Source organism: Mercenaria mercenaria, chromosome 6, assembly GCF_021730395.1.
Source record: "Mercenaria mercenaria strain notata chromosome 6, MADL_Memer_1, whole genome shotgun sequence".
Classification (NCBI taxonomy): domain Eukaryota; kingdom Metazoa; phylum Mollusca; class Bivalvia; order Venerida; family Veneridae; genus Mercenaria; species Mercenaria mercenaria.
Window position 1 is genome coordinate 64604980 of NC_069366.1, and position 21871 is coordinate 64626850.

Here is a 21871-nt window from a genome sequence, read left to right on the forward strand (position 1 = left end):
CATCAAAGCTAAAAAGTTGCCATATAACCTTAACCCAACAAAAACAAAACAAACCAAGAATGCCCCGAATGACACTGGTGGTCTTCCTCCATACCTTTGCCTGATACATTCCTTGCAGGGGCTCTTTAATTGTTCCTCCACAATTAAGAAAAGGTGGAATTGTTGGGTAATTACTCAAAATAACAAAAACAAAACTGTTACATTGCATAATAGCTATATTATTTTTGTCAGATTTCCTTAACTTGATCCAAGTGAATGTGAAAAAATGTTAGGTGCAGAAGGATTTGATAAAGCATATAATTATTTAAAAACTGCACGATATGAACGTGCCAATGAGGCGACTGAGGAAGACATTATGCAGGGACTTCGAGACTTTGTGAAAAATCCTAGTGACTGTTTCTTAGTTGACCAGTTGTTATTTTTAGAAGAACAGCATGGAACAGCATCCTTGTAGTGAACATTTCAACTTGGAACAGTGTCTTTATACTGAGAATCGGTGCATGTGTACTCAGAATGTGTGTGTATTACTGAGAATAAAAGTGCATGTACTGAAAATCAGGGCTTATAGTTTAGTTACCTGAACAGGTTGCTTAGTTTGAGATTTTGGAAATAGTGTTGTTGTAGCTACCATTAAGCAGAAACTTCTTGACTGTAGCAGATTGAATGTTGGATTTTCTTCCACACTGGTGAAGCTTGCCATTAAATATTTTTCTCATTTTTTAAAACTATTTTTCAAACTATTTTGTCAGATCCCGTAGTTTTAAGTAATTTCCCCTATATTTACCACTTTTTTTAAGTGTTTGAAAGCTGGACAGTTGTTGTTTAACATTGAATGAAAAATGTGAGAAATCTGGAAATTTCTTTCTTTCTGCACATGATATTTTTGTTGTCCTGTTTGGCGCCATATAACCTATACTGTGTTGGTGCCCCGTAAAACCCAAATAAATAAATAAATAAATTATTTGATCCATGTATTTTGTATATTTTTATGCGCATGTTTTACATGAGATAAATTTAATAGCAAAAAAAAAATGGGCAAAATGATCCTTGCCGTCTTACTTTTTATTTTTACAGATGTTGAGTGAAAGTCCGGCATTTAATTTGTTATTGGTTTGATATATGAATTTTATACATGCCTGTTTTAATATGCCATGATACAAATTGAATTTTATATAATTAGCTTTTTATACGCCAGTTTGAAAAACGGGACGTATTATGGGAACGCCCCTGGGGGGCGGAATGGCGTGCGGGCGGCGTCCACAGACTTTGTCCGGAGCATATCTTTTACATGCATGGAGGGATTTTGATCAAACTTGGCACAGTTGTTCACCATTATGAGGCGGAGTGTCATGCGCAAGAACCAGGTCCCTAGGTCTAAGGTCAAGGTCACACTTAGAGGTCAAAGGTCAAATTCAAGAATGACTTTGTCCGGAGCATATCTTCTTCGTGCATGGAGGGATTTTGATGAAAGTTGGCACAATTGTTCATCATCATGAGGTGGAGTGTCGTGCGCAAGAACCAGGTCCCTAGGTCTAAGGTCAAGGTCACACTTAGAGGTCAAAGGATACAAGAATGAAAACTTTGTCCGGAGCATTTCTTCTTCATGCAGGGAGAGATTTTGATATAACTTGGCACAAATGTTCACCACTATGAGGCGGAGTGTCATGCTTAAGAACCATGTCCTTAGGTCTAAGGTCAAGGTCACACTTAGAGGTCAAAGGATACAAGAATGAAAACTTTGTCTAGAGCATTTCTTCTTCATGCATAGAGGAATTTTGATATAACTTGGCACAAATGTTCACCACCACAAGACCGAATTTCATGCGCAAGAACCAGGTCCCTAGGTCTAAGGTCAAGGTCACACTTAGAGATCAAATGTCAGATAGAAGAATGACTTTGTCCGAAGCATTTCTTCTTCATGCATGGAGGGATTTTGATGTAACTTGGCACAATTATATACCATCATGAGACGAAGTGTCATGCGCAGTTCCCTTCTTTAGAATTACTTCCCTTTGTTGTTACTATAAATAGCTTATATTGTAACTTTTTTGTTACTAGTCGTAGGGAAAAATCGAGACCACTTTTCTGTAGTACAACATGCATGTTACATCCAATTTTGAGGTGTATTTTGACCAATCTCTACCTGGTAAGGGTTTTTTTGTGGACTTACAATTTTTTTTTGGATTTTTTTTTTTTTTAAAGATTAACTTCCCTTAGTTGTTACTATAAATAACTTATATTGTAACTTTTTTATAATTGAACGTAGGGAAAAGCCAAGACCACTTTTCTGTGGTACAACATAGATGTTACTTTCCAATTTTAGGTGTAATTTAAGGTATCTCTACCTGGTAAGGAGTTTTTTTTGTGGACTTATAAAAAAACAAAAGAATTACAATGATTACTAAACAACCACAAAATTAAAATTCCATCTGCAAACACAGGTGCTAGAGTAAAGAAATTTGGTGTGACGGGTGTATATTGTGACATTCTGGCACTCTTGTTACTGATTGAAATGTGCCTGAATTAGCATCAGTTTTTTAGTCAGTCAGTTATAGGTGATATTTAGTTTAATTAGGGCAAACACTACCCTGCTAAATTTCTAGAACGGACTGGTCTGTCATTCAATTTGGGCAGCACCATTTATTGTTAACCTTTCCCATGCTGAACACAATTGATTTGATTCTGCCTTTCACCCCATGTAGTTCTGGGACGATCTGTGTGTGAAAAGAATTGGAACCACTGCCTTACCCTTGCATGATCGTAAAAGGCGACTAATAGGGTCTTAACACTTGGTTTTGCTGTAACTCTGTGATTCCAGCAGGCATGCAAATTTTGATTCCATACCTCATGTTTTTATTTCGATGTAAATGAGATGTGAAACCAAAATTTGTAGTCCTGTTTGGCGCCATATAACCTTTATTGTGTTGATGCGCCGTAAAACCCAAATAAATAGATTCTGCCTTTTGACCAGTGTAGATCATGTTCAGACTGCACAGATGTGCAGGCTGATCATGATCTACACTGTTCGCCATTCAGTCAGTATCTTTTTGGTAAGCATTCATTTTAATAGTTAATGGCACTGTCTCAATTGAAAGATGGACATTGCAAGTTCATTATAGAAATTTAGCTCAGTAAGGGTTAAAAGAGGTGTTTGCTTAAAATTTACTGACCAAATTGTGAACATTGCAGACCATGATCAGCCTGCACGGATGTGCATGCTGATCTTGGTCTGCACTTGCCGCAAAGGCAGAATCACTTGCCAGCAGGCTAAAGGTAAACTTCATTCTACTTACTGTTTGATTCGCCTTTTCTGTAACATATTTTTTTGTGTGGGGGGGGGTTACATTTTCTTTTGAATATTTTATGAAATATTTAACTTGTACACAAGTATAAAAAAAAAACCTATTTGCGGTAATAGGGACTTGTAAGTCTTTAAAATATAATGGTACAATGTGTTTGTTTTTTGGATGTATCATCCAAATAACAGAAATTGTGATTCAAGCATTACGTCTTGAAAACATTGTATGACCTAATGAGATTAAATAATTTGGCTAGAATATGCAGATTTAGTTGTCTAAAACCCTACTACTTGTATTTATGAAAATTTACCATTTGTATTATTGAAAAAAATATTTCTGTTTAAAACAAGATACATACTTCATGCTTATCTTCTTAGAATAGATATTTCCCAAAATTGAAGTCCAGTATGGGATTTTGTTCACCTTGGCCAAATTGAACAAGGTAGTAGGGTCGGGGGCTTTGTTCATTTTCCCACTTAGTAACATATTCATTGCTTTAGTACAGTAGCAAATTGTATCATGAGCATGTTTAACAGGTAATGTAGGGTACAAAATGGGTATTACAGACATGTCAAAATTTTATTGTGAATATTGTTTCTGATTTGTTATTGTAACTACAAGTATTATGTTTTGATATATTTATGTGTTTTTGTTGGAGCTTTAAGTGTATTTGTTACTATAGGCATCAAAATCTTGTTTTCTACCATAATTTACTGACATATTTTATTTTTTAATGGATTACATTCTCAGCTAAGCTGAAGTAACACTGTTAGGAATTTGCCCTCTGTCTTTATATGTCTGTTAAAAATGACCTCAGTTATGAATTATAAAGCTACAGTCAAAATGTAATTAAATAGTAGTTAATTACAATTACATTTATAATCACCCCAAGTCAGGTCAGCTTCAGGATGTTCCTGTTTCAACGGTATATTTTTAAGCATTCCAATAGAAATAATACATTCCCTTTTATACTTTTTTATACTGTGTGATCAAGAAATGTTTCTCATAGGCATTTAACAGTTATGAAGTGGGACTTAATTTGTTTACAAAATTGTTGTTAATTATTAAAAAAAAAACCTGTGATAAAACAGTTTAGGTACTTAAAATGTACCTACAGAAATTTTCTGTTGTAATATAAAAATGATTTTTTTTCTTTAAATTAAAGTTGTTCAGCAATGCACTTCAGCAGTATTACTGCTAATAAATATAAAATTCCATGTAGTTTTCATGGACATAATGTTAGATACTCCTGAAAATAAGAAAATGAATGACATGTGTCTTTGAGAAGAATGCCATAAAATTGTTTATGTTATACAGTGGAACTGCTGATTATGCTGCAATGCTAAGTTGCTCCTTTTATTTTTTGTTCAAATAAGTTTCAGTGTCACATGCTTATGGCAGGTACTATCTCATGACATATTTTCAGGAAATAATGTGGGCTGCTTACACAAATTCTCACTTCAAATTTTATTTTCCAATTTAAGTTTACATTAAGTAAGCAACATAAGTATCATTTTCATACAGTGAATAATCATGACAGCATATCATATTAACAAACTGCAGGTAATTGGAGAACGACAAACCAACCAAAGTGTGAGAAAATATATTCCCACTATGGCAATACAAAGAAGTTATTTAAAGTAGCTATTTCTTTTAGGCAATCTATTAAAATTTGTCAATATCGACCACATTGGTTCTTGTCAATATAAAGATCGAGGCTTTTATTGAATGGCTTGTAGAAGGAAATATGGCATATAATTTTGACTATTGACTTGCAAGCCATTCAATAAGTATTTTATTATATGAACTGATGAATGATAAATTTTCACAGATTACTTTATTTCAAGTGTTTACTTAATAGCCCAACAAACAAGTATTGAATATAACCCAGTCATAAAGCAAAAACTATCAACTGGCAATCCTGTAATACTATTAACCCTGATTGCCTTCTGTTGGAATGATGACAGTTGTTTGTTTCAATACTTGCTGCTTCTTATCTGTGATATGGTATAATGTGCTATGCTAATTTTCAGAGTGATCGGAGATATATTTTAACATTGAGAGTTGAGCCATAATTTTTTTTGTTTGCTCATATAAGTTGTCTTTCATTAGAAACATGAGAGGTTGAGATATCATACTTGTAGGGGTGAGGTAGATGTACGATTTCATTCTATATTTCAGTAATAATTATATTCTCCTTGGTATTTTTTGAGACCAGTCTAAGAATGCAGTGTTATCATTGGTCAACTTAAATTATTTACTCAGAAACAGGTTAACATTTACATAAGCTTTGAGACTGGTCTTCAGACTTTGTTCTATAACCTTAGATCCAGGATAATATTCAGCATATCTTTACAGGTTTCCTACATGTAGAAGAGCCAGAGTTGTCATGAAATCCCAACCTCTCTACTTTATGTTTAATTTTCAGTTCTTTAGTGTGTATGTAGCTTTAGTCAGAGCTAACTTATTTTTAACAACAGATGTTTTCATATACAGTACAATCGTGATCCTACGAAAAGCCAAGGGACCGGCCGATTTTTTCGTATATTCGCATTTTCGTTCGAGCGTAGCATAGGAAATTTCACTATACAGCACCTTAATATCTACACGTCGTAACTCGTGATATTTTTACATGTGATTTTCGTATCGGAGTACATGTATACCAATTTTATATGTACATCTGGGTTTACTACAAATCTTACTTGAATCTAAACTTAGATGGTATGTAGAATGTAGAACGGGTTGTTTTTTTCTTCACTTTTAATTCACTGTACATAAAACATCTACAGGGTACATTGTTGCACGAGAAAAAAAAATCGCAGTGATTCCTTGAGACGTATAGATATCGAAGCAAGTGTGTCTTGTATGCCATCCGATCGGACAGTTATAGGAGAATAACTAACTTGTGTCATAGTGTACAGCATATGTGTTTTGAATTTAATTACTAAGTTTTCACACTTTAATCACTGTTTACACCCAGCTAAATGACAGTGACACTTTCCACTCTAAAGCATTTTCACGCCGTTATGGAAGGTGTGAAAACTTAGACGATACATTCGTAAAATCGCAACTAAAACCATTTGAAAACAGGCTTGAAGGGGATCACAATACATTCGTAGGAGCGCATTTTTCGTAAAATTGCATTTTCGTAAAACCGCGACTTTGTTACTTAGAAATAAGATGGAAAGCAGCCGGGACCACAGCACCTTTTCGTAGTATACCGGTAGTTTGTTAAATTGCGATTTGTAGCATCTCGAATGCACTGTATATCAGTTCTGGGAAACCATTTAATCTTTGATACAGCTAATTTTGTATTGTTTAATAACTTTGTAAGTAAATGTACTGTATTTCATTCCATTTTTAGCTGAAATATTATTAAGGTTGTTATTTTTTACAAAACTATGTAATTTTTCGTTTCGTAAATATTTGATCATTCTCCTCCATCAGACAATAGATCAGAAGTTTGACCTATTGCCAAGATAAACCAGGGAACCATGGTAGACCTCTGGTATGCGAGCATGATATTTGATTGATTTAATGCAAAAATTCAGTATTAATGTATTTCATACTTGCATGTATCAAAGGAAATATCTCCAGATTGAGTGAAAATAATTCAAAACATACGAAAATGTAAATAAGGTCAACTGAGAAGTGACCTATACTGAATAAAGTTTTGATACAAAAACACACAAAAGGCTACCATTTCATTTCTACTTCTAAAAAATCTGCAGCAGGCATACTCCCTAACAACTACTGTAAGGAAGGTTTTAACCCCTCCTACAGAGATAAATAGCATTGGTTTTCTACAAAAAATGCTGTTTCAAAGCCTGTTTGCAGTGTGGTCATAAATGCCTTGATCTGTTCCTCCGTCCAGATTAATGATATTTGAGTACTAATCAATTAGACCCAGCCACGTATATTTAAAGATTCCCCTGCCACTATACGCTACAAGCAGAGCCTTTGGGATCTTCATCCTCCTCTTGGGCCTGAAAGTATTAGCGTTCATAAATGTTCTATAGCTCATTATTTTTCCTGCAGCACATTTTCTCATTGCTAAAAATTTCAGTCAGTTTTGTGTGATTTACAAAACATTTCTTTAGTTTAATGTCAGTTTTCTATTTATTTATCATAATAACACTTTTTCAATGCATTTGATCTGTTTTAATACCAGATATGTCATAACTGAGTATTCCTCATGCAATAAACTGAACAAAGAGAACTGTCTTAAATTTTGTTTTGAAGCCCTTCGTGGCCTGACTCTATAAAGACTTGGAACATTTATAGAATGGAACTAGGGCTAGTGCGTTCAGTCCTGCACTAAATCCGTTAGTCTGTAAATAGACGTTTTACATGCAAATCACTAGTGAAAAGAAAAGCTTCTGGAATTGGGAACTGGCCTATATCTTGCAGTACCCTCCAACTAAACTCGCTAGAAAAACTGGAAAATTCTGGAATGGGATCATGGTCAGTAACTTGCAGTAGGTACCCTCCAACTTAGTCGAACAAATCGGATGTATACAGTTTGTTTTATATTGTGACGGTCAAACTGTAACGTCGCGGTGGCTGCAAAAGTCAGAAATTAAAAAGCAGCCACTCAGCGACAGTAAGCTTGTCTACCTCCAACTAAACTCAATAGAGAAACAGGAAAATTCTAGAACTGGAGCATGGCCTGTATCTTGCAGTACCCTCCAACTAAACTCGCTAGAAAAACGAACATTCTGGAATGGGAGTGGTCAGTATCTTGCAGTACCCTCCAACTAAACTCGCTAGAGAAACGAACATTCTGGAATTGGAGCATGGCCTGTATCTTGCAGTACCCTCCAACTAAACTCGCTAGAGAAACGAAAATTCTGGAATTGGAGCATGGCCTGTATCTTGCAGTACCCTCCAGCTAAACTCGCTAGAGAAAAAGGAAAATTCTGGAATTGGAGCATGGTCAGTATCTTGCAGTACCCTCCAGCTAAACTCGCTGGAGAAAAAGGAAAATTCTGGAATTGGAGCATGGTCAGTATCTTACAGTACCCTCCAGCTAAACTCGCTAGAGAAAAAGGAAAATTCTGGAATTGGAGCATGGTCAGTATCTTGCAGTACCCTCCAGCTAAACTCGCTGGAGAAAAAGGAAAATTCTGGAATTGGAGCATGGTCAGTATTGTGCTATATCCTCCAACTAAACTCGCTAAAGAAACAGGAAAATTCTGGAATTGGAGCATGGCCATTATCTTGCAGTACTCTCCAACTAAACTCGCTAGAGAAACAGGAAAATTATGGAATGGGAGCATGGCCTGTATCTTGCAGTAAGTAAGTAAGTAAAGACTTTATTTAATGAGGCTACACATTTGGTTTCCCAATCTTCCATGTGGGCCTCAGAATATGTACATAATATACAGATGATAAAACATTCAACAATACAATGATACACAAGATTTACATAAATTATGAAAAACAAAACCAAAGAACAATTACATAGTACAATTACATATATAGAAAAACATATGAATATTTTATACATTACTACTATCATACAAACTGAAAATATGCTACAACATACTTTGATACACTGATTTAGGATACTGAGGAGAAATGCCATTTGACATAAGATGTTTGAAATGTCCTTAGTGTCTCACACTTACGGATATTTGCAGGTAAAACATTCCATATTTTTGGACCTGAGTAAGACAGAGATTTCCGAAAGAATTCCATTTTTGGTTTTGGACCAACTAGTTCTGAATTAACAACAGATCTTAGGTTTCGGTTGTGTCTTTGATTTGTACTTTGAAATTTTTCTTTCATGTAAGCTGGGAATGACTGTTCATTTATAGACTTGAACATGAGTACTGCTTTTTTGTATCTCACTCGTTCATCAAATTTCATCCAGTTTAATTCATTAAATAGAGCAGCAGATGGACTATCATAGCTTTTATCTAGAATGATTCTGGCAGCTCTTTTTTGAAATTTAATCAATTCTGTGTTCAGCTCATTGCTACAGTTTCCCCAAATTGTGCAACAATAGTCTAAATGTGGCAAAATGTAGGCATTAAAGAATAATTTCCGTGAGTGCAAATCAAGATATTGTTTGATTCTTAGGAGCAAATATAACTGTGAGTTGCATTTCTTTAGTGTCTTTTCTACTTGGGTTGTCCATTTTAGATTTTTGTCTACATTAACACCTAGCAATTTTTCATTTTCAGAATATTCTATTTCCTGGCTTTTTAGCATTAGTTTTGGTAGTGATGAGTTGTGAGATTTTGTGTTTTTTGATGATACATACATTGCTTTAGTTTTTGTGGCATTTAATATCATTGCATTTTGTGTGCACCATGTGGTAACATTGTCAAGGTCAGTTTGGAGATTTGAATGAACTTCCTGCATAGAGTATCCCGAACTTGTTAAAGTTGTGTCGTCTGCAAACATGTCAGTGGCAGAACTTTTGACATGTGAGGGTAGGTCATTTATGTAAATTATGAATAGGAGAGGGCCTAGGACAGGTCCCTGAGGTACCCCAGATATAACTTCTGCAGGTTCTGAGAAGACTCCTGATACATTGACTGTCTGTAATCTGTTTGAGAGATAGGATGTGATCCATTGAATTGTCCTTGAAGACAGATGGTAATTTTGTAGTTTTTCAACAAGCAATTTGTGGTTGACTAGGTCAAAAGCCTTTGACAAGTCAAGAAGAACTGTTCCAACAAGTTTACCATCATTTATTGCATTAATCCAGTTGTCTACTATGTTTGTTAATGCAGTGTCACATGAATATTTGGATCTAAAGCCAGACTGAGTGTTAAATATTAACTTTTGAGATTCTAGAAATAGTTTTAAATGATCAGATACATGCTTTTCAAACAATTTAGATATAAGCGGCAGTACTGATATTGGCCAGTAATTATTTTTTTTCAGATTTTTGTCCTTTTTTTGTAGATTGGTGTGATTTTTGACTGTTTTAATTTTGATGGAAACTGTCTACTTTGTATGCTCATGTTGATTATAGTACACAATGGTTTACAAATTACAGATGATGCTGTTTTAAGAAATTTAGCACTAATGCAGTAAAGTCCAGTGGCTTTTGTAACATCAAGCATGTCCAATTGTTTTTTAACATGGCTCAGTTCTATGAAAGGAATTTCAAATTTTGGTGTTTCTTTGTCAATTTTGGACTGCAACTGTTCTTTTAGAATCAATTTATTCTCACTGCTCAAGGCTGAGATACTGTCTGCATTTTTAAAGATATTGGAGAAAAACCTACTGAAAATTTCAGCTGTAACTTTTGGATCAGAAACTGGTTTGCCATTTTCATCATTTATATAGTTTGTCTGGTAGTTTTCTGTATTTCCAGATAAATTTTTCAAATTTTTCCATAGTTTTTTAGGATTCTTACTGTTTGAGTTTATCTCCTGGTTAAAGAAGTTTGTTTTTGCTTCATGAGACAGTAACTTTACTTGTGATTTCCAGTATTTGAATTCTTCAGTATTATTTTTCTTCTTAGCATAATCCCTGTTATGTATAGCATTTGCTATTTCATCCGTGAACCAATCATTTTGATTTCTATGTTTTACTCGTTTTTGTTTGTAAGGGGCATGAGAATCTAGTACTTGTAAAAATAATGTATAAAATGTGTCAAGGACATCATCTGGATCATTAAACACATCAATCAATGACCAAGGTTGATTTGATAAATCATCTATAAATTTCTCTGCATTGAATTTTTTTAAATATCTATAGCAGTACCCTCCAAACTAAACTCGCTAGAGAAACATGAAAATTCTGGAATTGGAGCATTGTCTGTATCTTGCAGTACCCTCCAGCTAAACTCATAGAAAATTCTGGTTCGTGTGTTTGAAAATGCTGAGATTTAATTGGCATAAACTTTTAACTTGAAAAATTATAACCTGTAAGAATTTCGAAGATAAGTCAGGTGTGCAGGTCGGTAAAAACTGATTTGCATGTACAATAACATAGCGGGTCCTGAAAAGTCAAACTGGGTTTAAACAAATTTGTCCTAATTATCTAAGACAGTCGATTTGACCGAGACTGGTGAGAGCTACTTTCTATAAAGAATATAGGAGTCGAAAACATTTAATTTTACGTGTAGACACGACAAGCATAAACTGCCTGGAACAGGAATAGTCAGAATTTTGAAAGCTTCTCGTCGATTCAAATACTGTCCTCTCACAGAGCGACTGACTAAAACCAACACATGGAAATAAATTAATAACAAAGAGGAATCATTGTAATAGTGTATGTATGATGCTGTATAGATTCGGAACCAGATCAAGATGAAATCCGACTCTCGAAAGATGCAGCTTGGCACACACGTAAAACCTTTATTGGATTCAATTAAAGTGTACAGATTCTGTTTAAATAGCTCATGGTAGAAACTGGTAAGAATAGATGAAAAAATGTATACACTTTTGACTTTATCCGATCCCAAATTGCATTAAAGATGAGCTGCTTGTATTTCATTATTCAGTGGGTGTCGATGCACATTTCATTCACCCTGTCACGAATAGACTCAATCAATTATGTTTGCTATTATTTTGTTTGATTGCGTTCTATGCTTCCAAATCTTAAGACTAAATTTTTATTTACTAGGTATGCGAAAACTTGACAAGACAAATGCGCGGATCCAACCAATTTTCTCGAGGAGTGTGTGTGTGCGGGGGGGGGGGGGGGGGGGGGGGGGGCTTACTATGACAAACGTGTCTTTATACTCTAAATAATTTGATGTGTGTTTTTTGTGGATGCTAGCTGTTTACAAATACATGGTTGTCAATAGTAGCCGACCAGTAATTATTTAAGGGTGTCCGGGGGCATGCTTTCCCACCCCTTCCCCGGAAAATTTTAGAATTCAGCGCTTCATTTCAGGACTGCATTCTGGAGCATTTTCCACTGCGATTTTATATACAATATTCCCCTTGTTTTCACATTCTATGAGCTGTAAAATTTGGGGAAAATAATAAAATTAAGTATTGTTATATAAAAGGTAAAATTCTTTGTGTTTTTCAGATATTAAGTTAACATAGATCTATATGAATTACGTTGGGATCGTATAGCAGCAGCCACATACACTTTGAATGCGGTCCTAATGTTGCCTTTTCAAAAACCATTTTCTTTCCTTCTTCTTTTTTTTTAGGATTTTCCCTTGGACCGCGCATGAGACTAGATCTACTTATTTCTCAGACCTAGATCTATATCAAATCAAAGAAGACAACTTGCTGTGCTGATTTTATCTACATCTACATCAGTACAACCAACAATCGATTTCCGATTATGACTGGTCAGCGCTGTCAGAGAAACCGTTGTTAAAGAAATCTAGTATATTACAGTATTAAAAGTAAAAGATAAAAGGACAGTATGCTACAGTTAAAATAGGACAGAATGGAAGAATTACATAGTGACCACCGCCAGCCTCTCTGTAAAGATACTGAGGCTGGGACTAGCTTTGATTAATGTGGGGAGGGAGTTCGAGAGACGGATGGTTCTAGGGAAATAAGAGTTAGCAAAGTTATCAATTACTGTAACAGTTTTATTATAAATGCCAAATACAAATTCAATAGTGCGCAACGCAGCATTTCTTCTGTACAATTTCAATATTGAAAGATGGCGGGAAAATCGATGCGGAAAAATCCGAGCATTCACGGAAAGTACCGTCTGCCAGTACGCTGTTCTCTTACCTCCCTTTGGTACGAGGCGGCGCACGAAAATCATCACGGCGTTGCACTTTACGTGGAAATGGCACACTCACTTTTTGATTCGCTTTCAGGTAGATCTATCGTTAGCTATAATTCTGTCTTAAGAAGTGCATGTTTACCATTTTCAGCTCAGATATTATCTGGACGACTGGCTGTTGGAACATCTCGAAAAATTGCCGGGGAGAATCCGCCATTTTGTCCAGCCCATCCGAAATAATCTTTTATCTTGGTCGTTTTCTTGCTGCTTTAGACTTTATATTGTACAACTACAATAAAAACAGTGTGGTAAAATAATGTTTTAGTGTATAATAAAAACTATTACATGGTAGTCAGCCATTTTTGAGTTGTGGTCAAGAGTGACCTTTGTTTTGGTGTAGGGCACACCCGTTTGTTGGAATATCCATAACAAATGACAATGAATCAAAGTACTTGAAGCACCAAAAATTAATGTGTTTATTATTCATTCTTGAACTTCTCGTGGGATTTTAAATGTTGATATACTGTATGTTTGCTAAAAGCTGATCCTTAAAGTTCACTTATTTTCATTCTTGAAACAAAATTTTCCACTGTTCAAACTTATGATTATTTAGAGGAGTTATTGCCCTTGGATTTTTTTATTATTTAGTTTGGCCAAATAAGTATTCTGAATTACGATGGGGGACAATTTTTTGGCACGGGGAAACCCTTAACCAAATGGTAAACAACCGATTACAGATTCTAATGTTCAAGTGGAATTTTTTAATGCAAATTGGAGCAGCTAATGCTAACATAGGTGCAGTATGTGTGATAACTGCCTTGTAACACTTGGTAGTACGCCTGCTTTGAGTGCTGGTGTGGCATCATGCCTTGTTGGTGTCATACCAAAGACAAGAAGAGTGATACGAGTCGTTCCAGCCTCCTTGCTTGGCATTCGATCGGCATTAATAGGAAAACTGATTTCTCTTCCTGTGGCGATGGATTCCATCAAGAATAAAATGTTGAGAGATATTAGCATAACATTGTAGAACTTGTTTCACAATGAACCTAAAATTAGTACAAAGTAATTAATACATTTGTGTGATTGTCTCAATTTAAATTTATACTGTAGAATAATGGCGGACCTGTCGCATAGTGACAGGGTGAGCTTTTGTGATCGTCCGTCTGTACACAATTTCCTTGTGAACACGATAGAGACCACATTTTTAATTTGATTTTATCAAACCTGCACACAACTTGTATGGGCATAATATCTCCGTTCCTTTTGAAAACTGGCCAGATCCAACCATGGGTTCCAGAGTTATAGCCCCTTAAAGAGCCAAAATTTGCTATGTTTGGCTTGTCAACACAATAGAGACCACATTTTGCATTCAACTTTAAGCAAACTTGCACACAACTTGTATTGGCATAATATTGCAGTTCTTTTTGAAAACTGGCCAGATCCGAAAATGGGTTGCAGAGTTATGACCCCTTAAAGGACCAAACTTTGCTACTTTTGGCTTGTGAACACGATAGAAACAACATTTTGCAGTATACTGTAATCAAACTTGCACACAATTTGTATTGGCAGTTCCTTTCGAAAACTGGCCAGATCCCGTCATGGGTTGCAGAGGTATGGCCCCTTAAAGGGCCAAAATTTGCTATTTTGGCTTTTGCAGCCATATAGAGACTTCATTTATGGTTTGATTTGATACAAACTTGCAAAATATCTTTAACAACAATAAATCTTGGATTTTATGATGAATCTGTCAGATACAATCATACATGTAAGTTCCGGAGTTATGGCTTCTGATTGACCCTTAAAAGAGCCAAAGTTTGGTAATCTTTACCTTGTGAACACGATAGAAGTGACATTTTATGTTTGATTTTAACCACACTTACACACAACTTAAGTCACAATAAGATCTCGGTTCCTTGTGAAAACCGGCTAGATCCCATCATGGGTTCTAGAGTTACTGCCCCTAAAAGGGGCAAACTTTTCTTTTTTGGCCCTTTCAGTCATATAGAGGTTTCGTTTATGCTTTGTTTGATACAAACTTGCACAGAATGATTATCTTGATGATCTCTAGGCCTGGATCGAAACTGGGTCATGTCGGGTCAAAAACTAGGTCATCGGGCCAAATCAAAGGAAAAGCTTTTTAATAACCTAGAGGCCACATTTATGACCCTCAAGGTCTTCATGAAACTTGGTCAGAATGTTTATCTTGATGATTTGTAGGCCAAATTTGAAACTGGTCATATGGGGTCAAAAACTAGGTCACCCAGTCAAATCAAAGGAAAAGCTTGTTAATTTTACAATCTTGTTCGTTTGATGTGCATGAAACTTGGTCAGAATGTTTGTCTGCATGAAATATCGAATGAATTTTTATCTGGGTCATGTGGGGCAAAAACTAGGTCACAAGGTCAAATAAAAGAATAAGGTTGTTTACACCCTAGGGGACACATTTTTTATTCTATCTTAAATTCGTAAATTTTGGTGAGAGTGTTTGTTATCATGAAGTCTTGGACGATTTCAAATCTAGGTCACGTGGGGTCAAAAACTAGGTCACTAGGTCAGCTCATAGGAAAAGCTTGTATACTCTCTTGAGGCCACTTTTTTGCTCCAATCTTCCTGAAACTTTGTCAGAATGTTTGTTTTGATGAAATTTTGGACAAGTTCTAATCTAGGTCATGTGGGGTTAAAGAACTAGGTCTAGGTCAAATCAAAGAAAATGCTTGTTTACACTCAAGAGGCCACGTTTTGTGATCCAATCTTAATGAAAATTGGTCAGAATATTGTCTCAATGAAATCATGTTTACAGTGTTATGGTGTGTTACACAGGTGAGTGACTTGGGGCCATCTTGGTACTCGTGTTGCATTACGTTGGGCAGTTCTATACTGTAAATTAATTTATTTTTGTAGGCACAAAATTTTGTGGTTTGGGCCATTAAACATGAGGATATAAATTCATGGATTTTTTTAAAACTGATTTACTAGATTGTTGGGATTTAATTTTGTTAATATGCTCTGTAACTCAACCACAGAATTAAAAAAAATTAGTCCCTGACACGAATATTAATGATTTCACAGTACCTAATTGACACAGACTGTCATGACACCTAAGTATAAGACTTAAGCAGTGAAACCCTATTGTGTCTAGAGAATTATCTTGTGTGCTTGACATATCATCTCCAGCGGCCACAACATCTTAATAATATCTTGAACACATTACGTCTTATCAGAGAATGCAGGACATCTTTTTTCATACGCACAACATTATGTCGAGCACTCAAGGTCATTTAATTTAAAAAATATAAGTGTGTGTACTAAATTTAAGATACCACCATATAAACCTGTTTCAGTCAATATTTTCTTTCAGATTTATTTGATTTTTGTTTTATTTCCAGAGCCGGGATATTGCATAGTGCTTTGTATGTTACAGGTTTCATGTTGTTTATACTTTAGTTCCTATTTGTCATATTAGCTTGACCATAGGAAGTATAAAGAGAGCTATCCTACTTGACCTGTCGTGGGTGTTAGTGTCCTTCCATGTCCAAACCTTGGTTACAGTTTGATGCACCGTCTCTTTATCTCTATAATTACTTGATAGGTTTGCTTCAAACTTCTAATAGGATTCCTCATCATCACCCATATCATCATATCATATGACACAAGGGACATAACTCTCACACCAATATTTCATGAATTAGGCCCCCTCTTTTACTTAGAATTTCAGGTTAAAGTTTTGGTTCACTTTAGATCTGTCCCAATTTTTACTAAATGGAATTGATTCAAACTTAGAACAGTTATTCCAGATCATCACCCACATCATATGACACAAGGTCCATAACTCTGGCACAAATTATTCACAAATTGTATCCCTTTTTGCTCGGGAGTTTCAGGTTAATTCACTATATCTCTGTTATTGCAGAACGGATTTGATTCACACTAAAAATAAATGTTCCACATCCATAACTCATGCAGATGCATCTGACAGTATTTCATGAATCATGCCTCCTTTTTACTTAGAATTTCATGTTAATTTTGGTGCACTTTCACTATAGATTTGTTATTATGTCTCCCACCACACTGGTGTGGGAGACATATTGATTTACTCGGTCTGTCTGTGTGTCTGTCTGTCACAAAGCTTGTCCACACTCTAAGTCGAACATCCGATCTTCACCGAACTTGAACAAAATGTGCTTGCCAATAACTCCTTGGTCAAATTCGATAACTAGCCAAATTGGCCCAGGCACTTCGGAATAATGGCCCTTGACCAAAAATTACGGAGCCATTCATACAAGTCCATCTAGACTCACATGACCAAAAATTACTGCACTGTTCATACAAGTCCATCTAGACTCACTAAATATAGAAAAGCAGACTTACTATTCAGATGATTAGGCAGTTGTGGGAGACATGCGCTTTTCTCAAAAGCAGCTCTAGTTATATACCTAATGAATTTGATTCAAATTTAAAACAGTTAGTTCTTCCACATCATTGTCTTCATCATATGACACAAGATCCTCAACACTGGCACAAAATATTAATTTTCATGAACTATCCCCTTTTTACTTTAATAGCGTTTTAGTTTAATTTTGATGCTTTTTCACCATGTCTTTGTTACTAAATGAATTTGATTCAAACTTAAAATGTTTTTTCCATTTCATCACCCACATCATGTGACACAAGGTCCATAACACTGGCATTCAGGTTCAAGTTTTGATCTAATTAGGAATTACTACATGTGAATAGATTTGATTCAGACTTAAAATAGTTCTTCTGCATGATATGACGCATGGTGCATTACTCCTGCAGAAATTTTCCATGAATTATGTCCCTTTTATACTTATTTAATATTCTGATACACTGTATCTCTATTTCTGGTCTTACTAAATACATTTGTCACAGACTTAAGCTACTTTCCAATGATCTGCATCCACATTGGAGTTATTAAAAACTGTAGCAACAGCTCCAGCTTCCTCAGATGTGCCCAATTTCACTATAGTATCCACCATCAAAATAGTAGAGCACACTGTCTCCTGTGACAGCTCTTGTTTTGTTAAAGTTGATTGTTTGTCTAATTGATTTTATTTGTTGTTCTGTTTAAAATTGAAACCCAATATCATTTTTCCTTTATTAACAAAGACCTGATTAAAAAAAAACAAACCTATTTTACAGATTGAGCAACAGCAAACATGTTAAATCTTTAAAACACTTTACAGTATTGGTATTCCATGGTATTCTGCAGAATATTTAGGATTCAAAGTCAGAAACAGTCCTATTTATTTTACTACTTTCAAAAAAGTTCTCAGCTACAGGGAAGGGACACCCCTAATACCAGTCTTTCATTTATACTGCTGCTGCCTTGATGTACAGGACAGTGTGCTCACCTGTTTTTGAAGTAACAGCTTCCAGTAAAGCTTGTTCAGATTACTCTATGGTTTATTGATATATCCTATATATATATGTGGACACTATGTGGAAATAAATAGCTTAAAGGTTCAAGTCCTGCTGGTGTTATGGCCATGGTCTTCTTGAATATATGAAAATTTTGTAAAAAGAGGACTTGAGAGTGGTTAAGATGAGATGAAAATTTTCATTAAAATGGTACCAAAATATATTGTTTACTAAAATGATAATAGTATAACATAGAAACTAAATAAATTCTCTTTAACAAGTTAATTGATTAGAAATACTAAAATTCACTGCTCTCACTTTACTAAAGTAGCTCCAGGTAAGTCTGCGCAGGAAAGCATACCCAGCACTGTGACAAGCATATAATATATAGTACACAATAAATTTCCTAGAGGAGCTTGCCTCTGAACCTTGCCAACACATACTATTCTGGTCTAGGTACATTTAAGAGATCAGAGAGAATTGTTCTGCTAATTTTTATTAAGACATTTCATCAAAAAGTAGTTCTGAATGTAATTGGAAGAAGTGACTGAAGCATAAAGGTCACACAACCTTTATTATATGTCAAATTCTTTACATTTTAGGGAATATGTCAAATATTGAGAATCAATCAGCCATTCAGTCAATACTGGACACACACAATGTCACAGAAACAAACACAGCACAGGGTAAGTTACTTAAGTCACAAAACCAGTCAGTCCTAAAAGTTACTTATCCAGCCAGTCCTTCAAGTTACTATACCTTTCAGTCCTGTAAGTTACAAAACCTATCAGTCCTATAAGTTACTAAACCAGTCAGTCCATTAAGTTACTAAACTAGTCAGTCCATTAAGTTACTAAACCAGTCAGTCCTACAAGTTACTAAATCAGTCTGTCCTATATGTTACTAAATCAATCACAGTCCTGTATTAGTTACTAAACTTGTCAGGCGAATGAGTTATTAAACCAGTCTTTCCTGTGAGTTACTAAATGAGTGAGTCATATAAGTTACTAAAACCTATTATTCATGCAAGTTACTACACTGGTCAGGCCTATGAGTTACTAAACCAGTCAATCATGTGAATTACTTAACCAGTTAGTCCTATAAGTAACTAAACCAGTCAGTCCTATAAGTTGCATACCAGTCATTCCTGTGAGTTACTAAACTAGTCAGTTCTTTTTGTGACCAGTACTAAACTGGTGAATCCTATAGCCTGGTGTTGCAAACATAACACAGAAATAAATCTTTGGCCCAATATGATAATTGTTTTTTTTTTTATTATTGTGAGTAACAATTTAAGTGTGGCAAGAAATTTGTGTTCCATAGTTATGATCAAAGAAATTTGCTTATACTTGGAAGTTTATCACATTTTATTCCAAAAAAAAGTTTCAAAAGTTGAAAATCATTTTCTCCATCTTAGAAGCTATAAGATGCAGTTAGATAAAATCCATAGTACTTTTAATCCCCCGTCACCAGTGGTGGTGGTTATAGGAATAGTCTCTGTCCTTATGTCCGTCTGTAACATTTCGTGTCTGCTCTGTATCTCCTAAACCCCTTGAAGGATTTTCATGAAACTTGGGTTAAATGACAATGTGCAGTACCTATGAACCAGCCATGTCGGCTCAAGGTCAAGATCACAACTCAAAGATCAAAGGTTTCAGCCTTCCATTTTGTGATTGCTCTGTATACCCTAAACCCCTTGAAGGATAATCATGAAACTTTGGTCAAATGATCACCTCATCAAGACAATTATGTCTGAACTCATGAGTCGGCCATGTTGGCTCAAGGTCAAAATCACAACTCAAGCTCAAAAGTTTGAGCCTTCCATTTCATATGTCTGCTTTGTATCTTCTAAACCCCTTAAAAGATTTTAATATGACTTGGTTGTAATATTCCCCTTATCAAGACAATGTTCAGAATAAAAAAATTCATCCCTGTCAGTTGAAGGTTAAGGTCACAAATCGGATGTATAATGGTTCCACCCAATACCATCAACCCTATCACTGTCCATAACAGTGGCTTGGATTGATATAGCTGTCTTTTCAGACTGCCTTGTTCAATCAGAAACTGTAGATTTATTCATTATTGTTTAACCTTTAGCATGCTAGATAAACTGTCGTCTGCTGGGAATGTCGTCTGCTTAAATTGTAAAGTTCATTCAATTTGCTCCAAAATTGGAAGAAATATTGTCAGAGTAGCAAACAGCTTGGAACCTGATCAGACGCCGATTTAATCGGCGTCTGATCTGGTTCCAAGCTGTTTGCAAAGGCTGTTAAATTCGCCTGCAGCAGGCTAAGGGTTAAATTCATCACTTGATGATACCAGTATTATGATAAAAGTTATGTTAAGATTACAAATATTTGAAGTGTTTTCATACTTGCATTGTATCGTAGTTGAAGATGAAGATGTTTTTCAATGTGGGAAATGCAAGAAACAGTTCTCCAATCTCAGTTTATTTGTGGGCCACAAGCAGACAAGATGTACACCAATAGCTCCCCGACCTACCTTACAGAATACAGCAGTTATACAGGGTCTCGGCAACAGTGCTTTCACAGCCACAGCACCTCAACATGGCATCAGGACACAACTACCACAGGTACACACACATACAGAATGGTATTATATTGCATATTTTTAGCATTTAGTTGTTTAGGCATTTATCATCCTGATACGTTGATACTCTGTCTGCATGGTATCACTTTTTCTGGTTGTTTTTAGTGTGTATTGTTATATACCTTTTTATGCCTCCCTTTGAAGAAGGAGGGGTATAGTGTTTTACAGATGTCAGTCAGTATGTAGACCAAACTGTTTCAGGATGATAACTCAAGAACACTTGGGTCTAGTATCATGAAAGTTGATAGGGAGGTTGATCATGTTCAGCAGATGACCCCTATTAATTTCAAGGTCAGTAGGTCAAAGGTCAAGGTCACAGTGACCCGGAACAGTTAAACCATTTTGGACGATAATTTGGGAACGCTTGGGTCTAGGATCACGGAACTTTACAGGGAGGCTGATCATGACCAGCAGATGACTTCTTTTGATTTCGAGGTGAGTAGGTCAAAGGTCAAGATTGCAGTGATGCAGAACAGTGAATGCTTTGGTTTAAGGTCACATTTGATACAGAGGTCATGTATGACTGGTAAATGACCCATAATTATTGATTTGTTGTCAGTGTGTCAAATGTCCAGTGTGCCAGAGACCAAATAATTTCAATCTGTTCCTTGTGCAGTTACTGAATGCACCAAGGGGGGCATTTCATGTTCTATGAGCTCTTGTTTCCATGAAATAGTTGGGTAATTTATTACTAGTCTTAAAAACAGACTATTTAGTTACGGCATATATTGTGTTACAGTTGAGGAGGATGATCATGAATCTGAGATTGGTCTCCTGCATAGTGCACACTCTGGAATCTTCCAGGTAGGCAAGGGGCTTCGGTGGCTGCTGACTTCAAATCTTTTTGATTGGGGGTGTAGAATTCTTTCATGTGAGGAAGCCATCTTGATTCTACTCAGATGCCCACAACTGCTTGC

General features: G+C 35.6%; 2 protein-coding genes across 4 annotated transcripts in view; both read left to right on the forward strand.

Annotated features, from left to right (window-relative positions):
- The window catches only part of LOC123548572 (serine/threonine-protein kinase Nek11-like), a 36281-nt gene extending 28763 nt beyond the window's left edge, over positions 1-7518 (forward strand). Inside the window, exon 14 of the mRNA XM_053546156.1 lies at positions 253-7518. Coding sequence (XP_053402131.1) covers positions 253-454 — 202 coding nt within the window. The 3' untranslated portion in view covers positions 455-7518. The remainder of the gene's footprint in view (positions 1-252) is intronic.
- Positions 7519-12956: 5438 nt separating this feature from the next.
- LOC123550396 (zinc finger protein 341-like) overlaps positions 12957-21871 on the forward strand; it is a 67319-nt gene continuing 58404 nt past the window's right edge. The window contains exons 1-4 of one of the 3 annotated variants that reach the window (XM_053546161.1): positions 12967-13059; positions 16352-16375; positions 18947-19030; positions 20735-20937. In XM_053546161.1, the coding sequence (XP_053402136.1) occupies positions 13029-13059; positions 16352-16375; positions 18947-19030; positions 20735-20937 (342 nt within the window). In that variant the 5' untranslated portion in view covers positions 12967-13028. Of the gene's footprint in view, positions 13060-13238; positions 13274-16351; positions 16376-18946; positions 19031-20734; positions 20938-21871 lie in introns of those variants that run through there. The other 2 variants (XM_053546162.1, XM_053546163.1) reach the window with 2 other exon arrangements.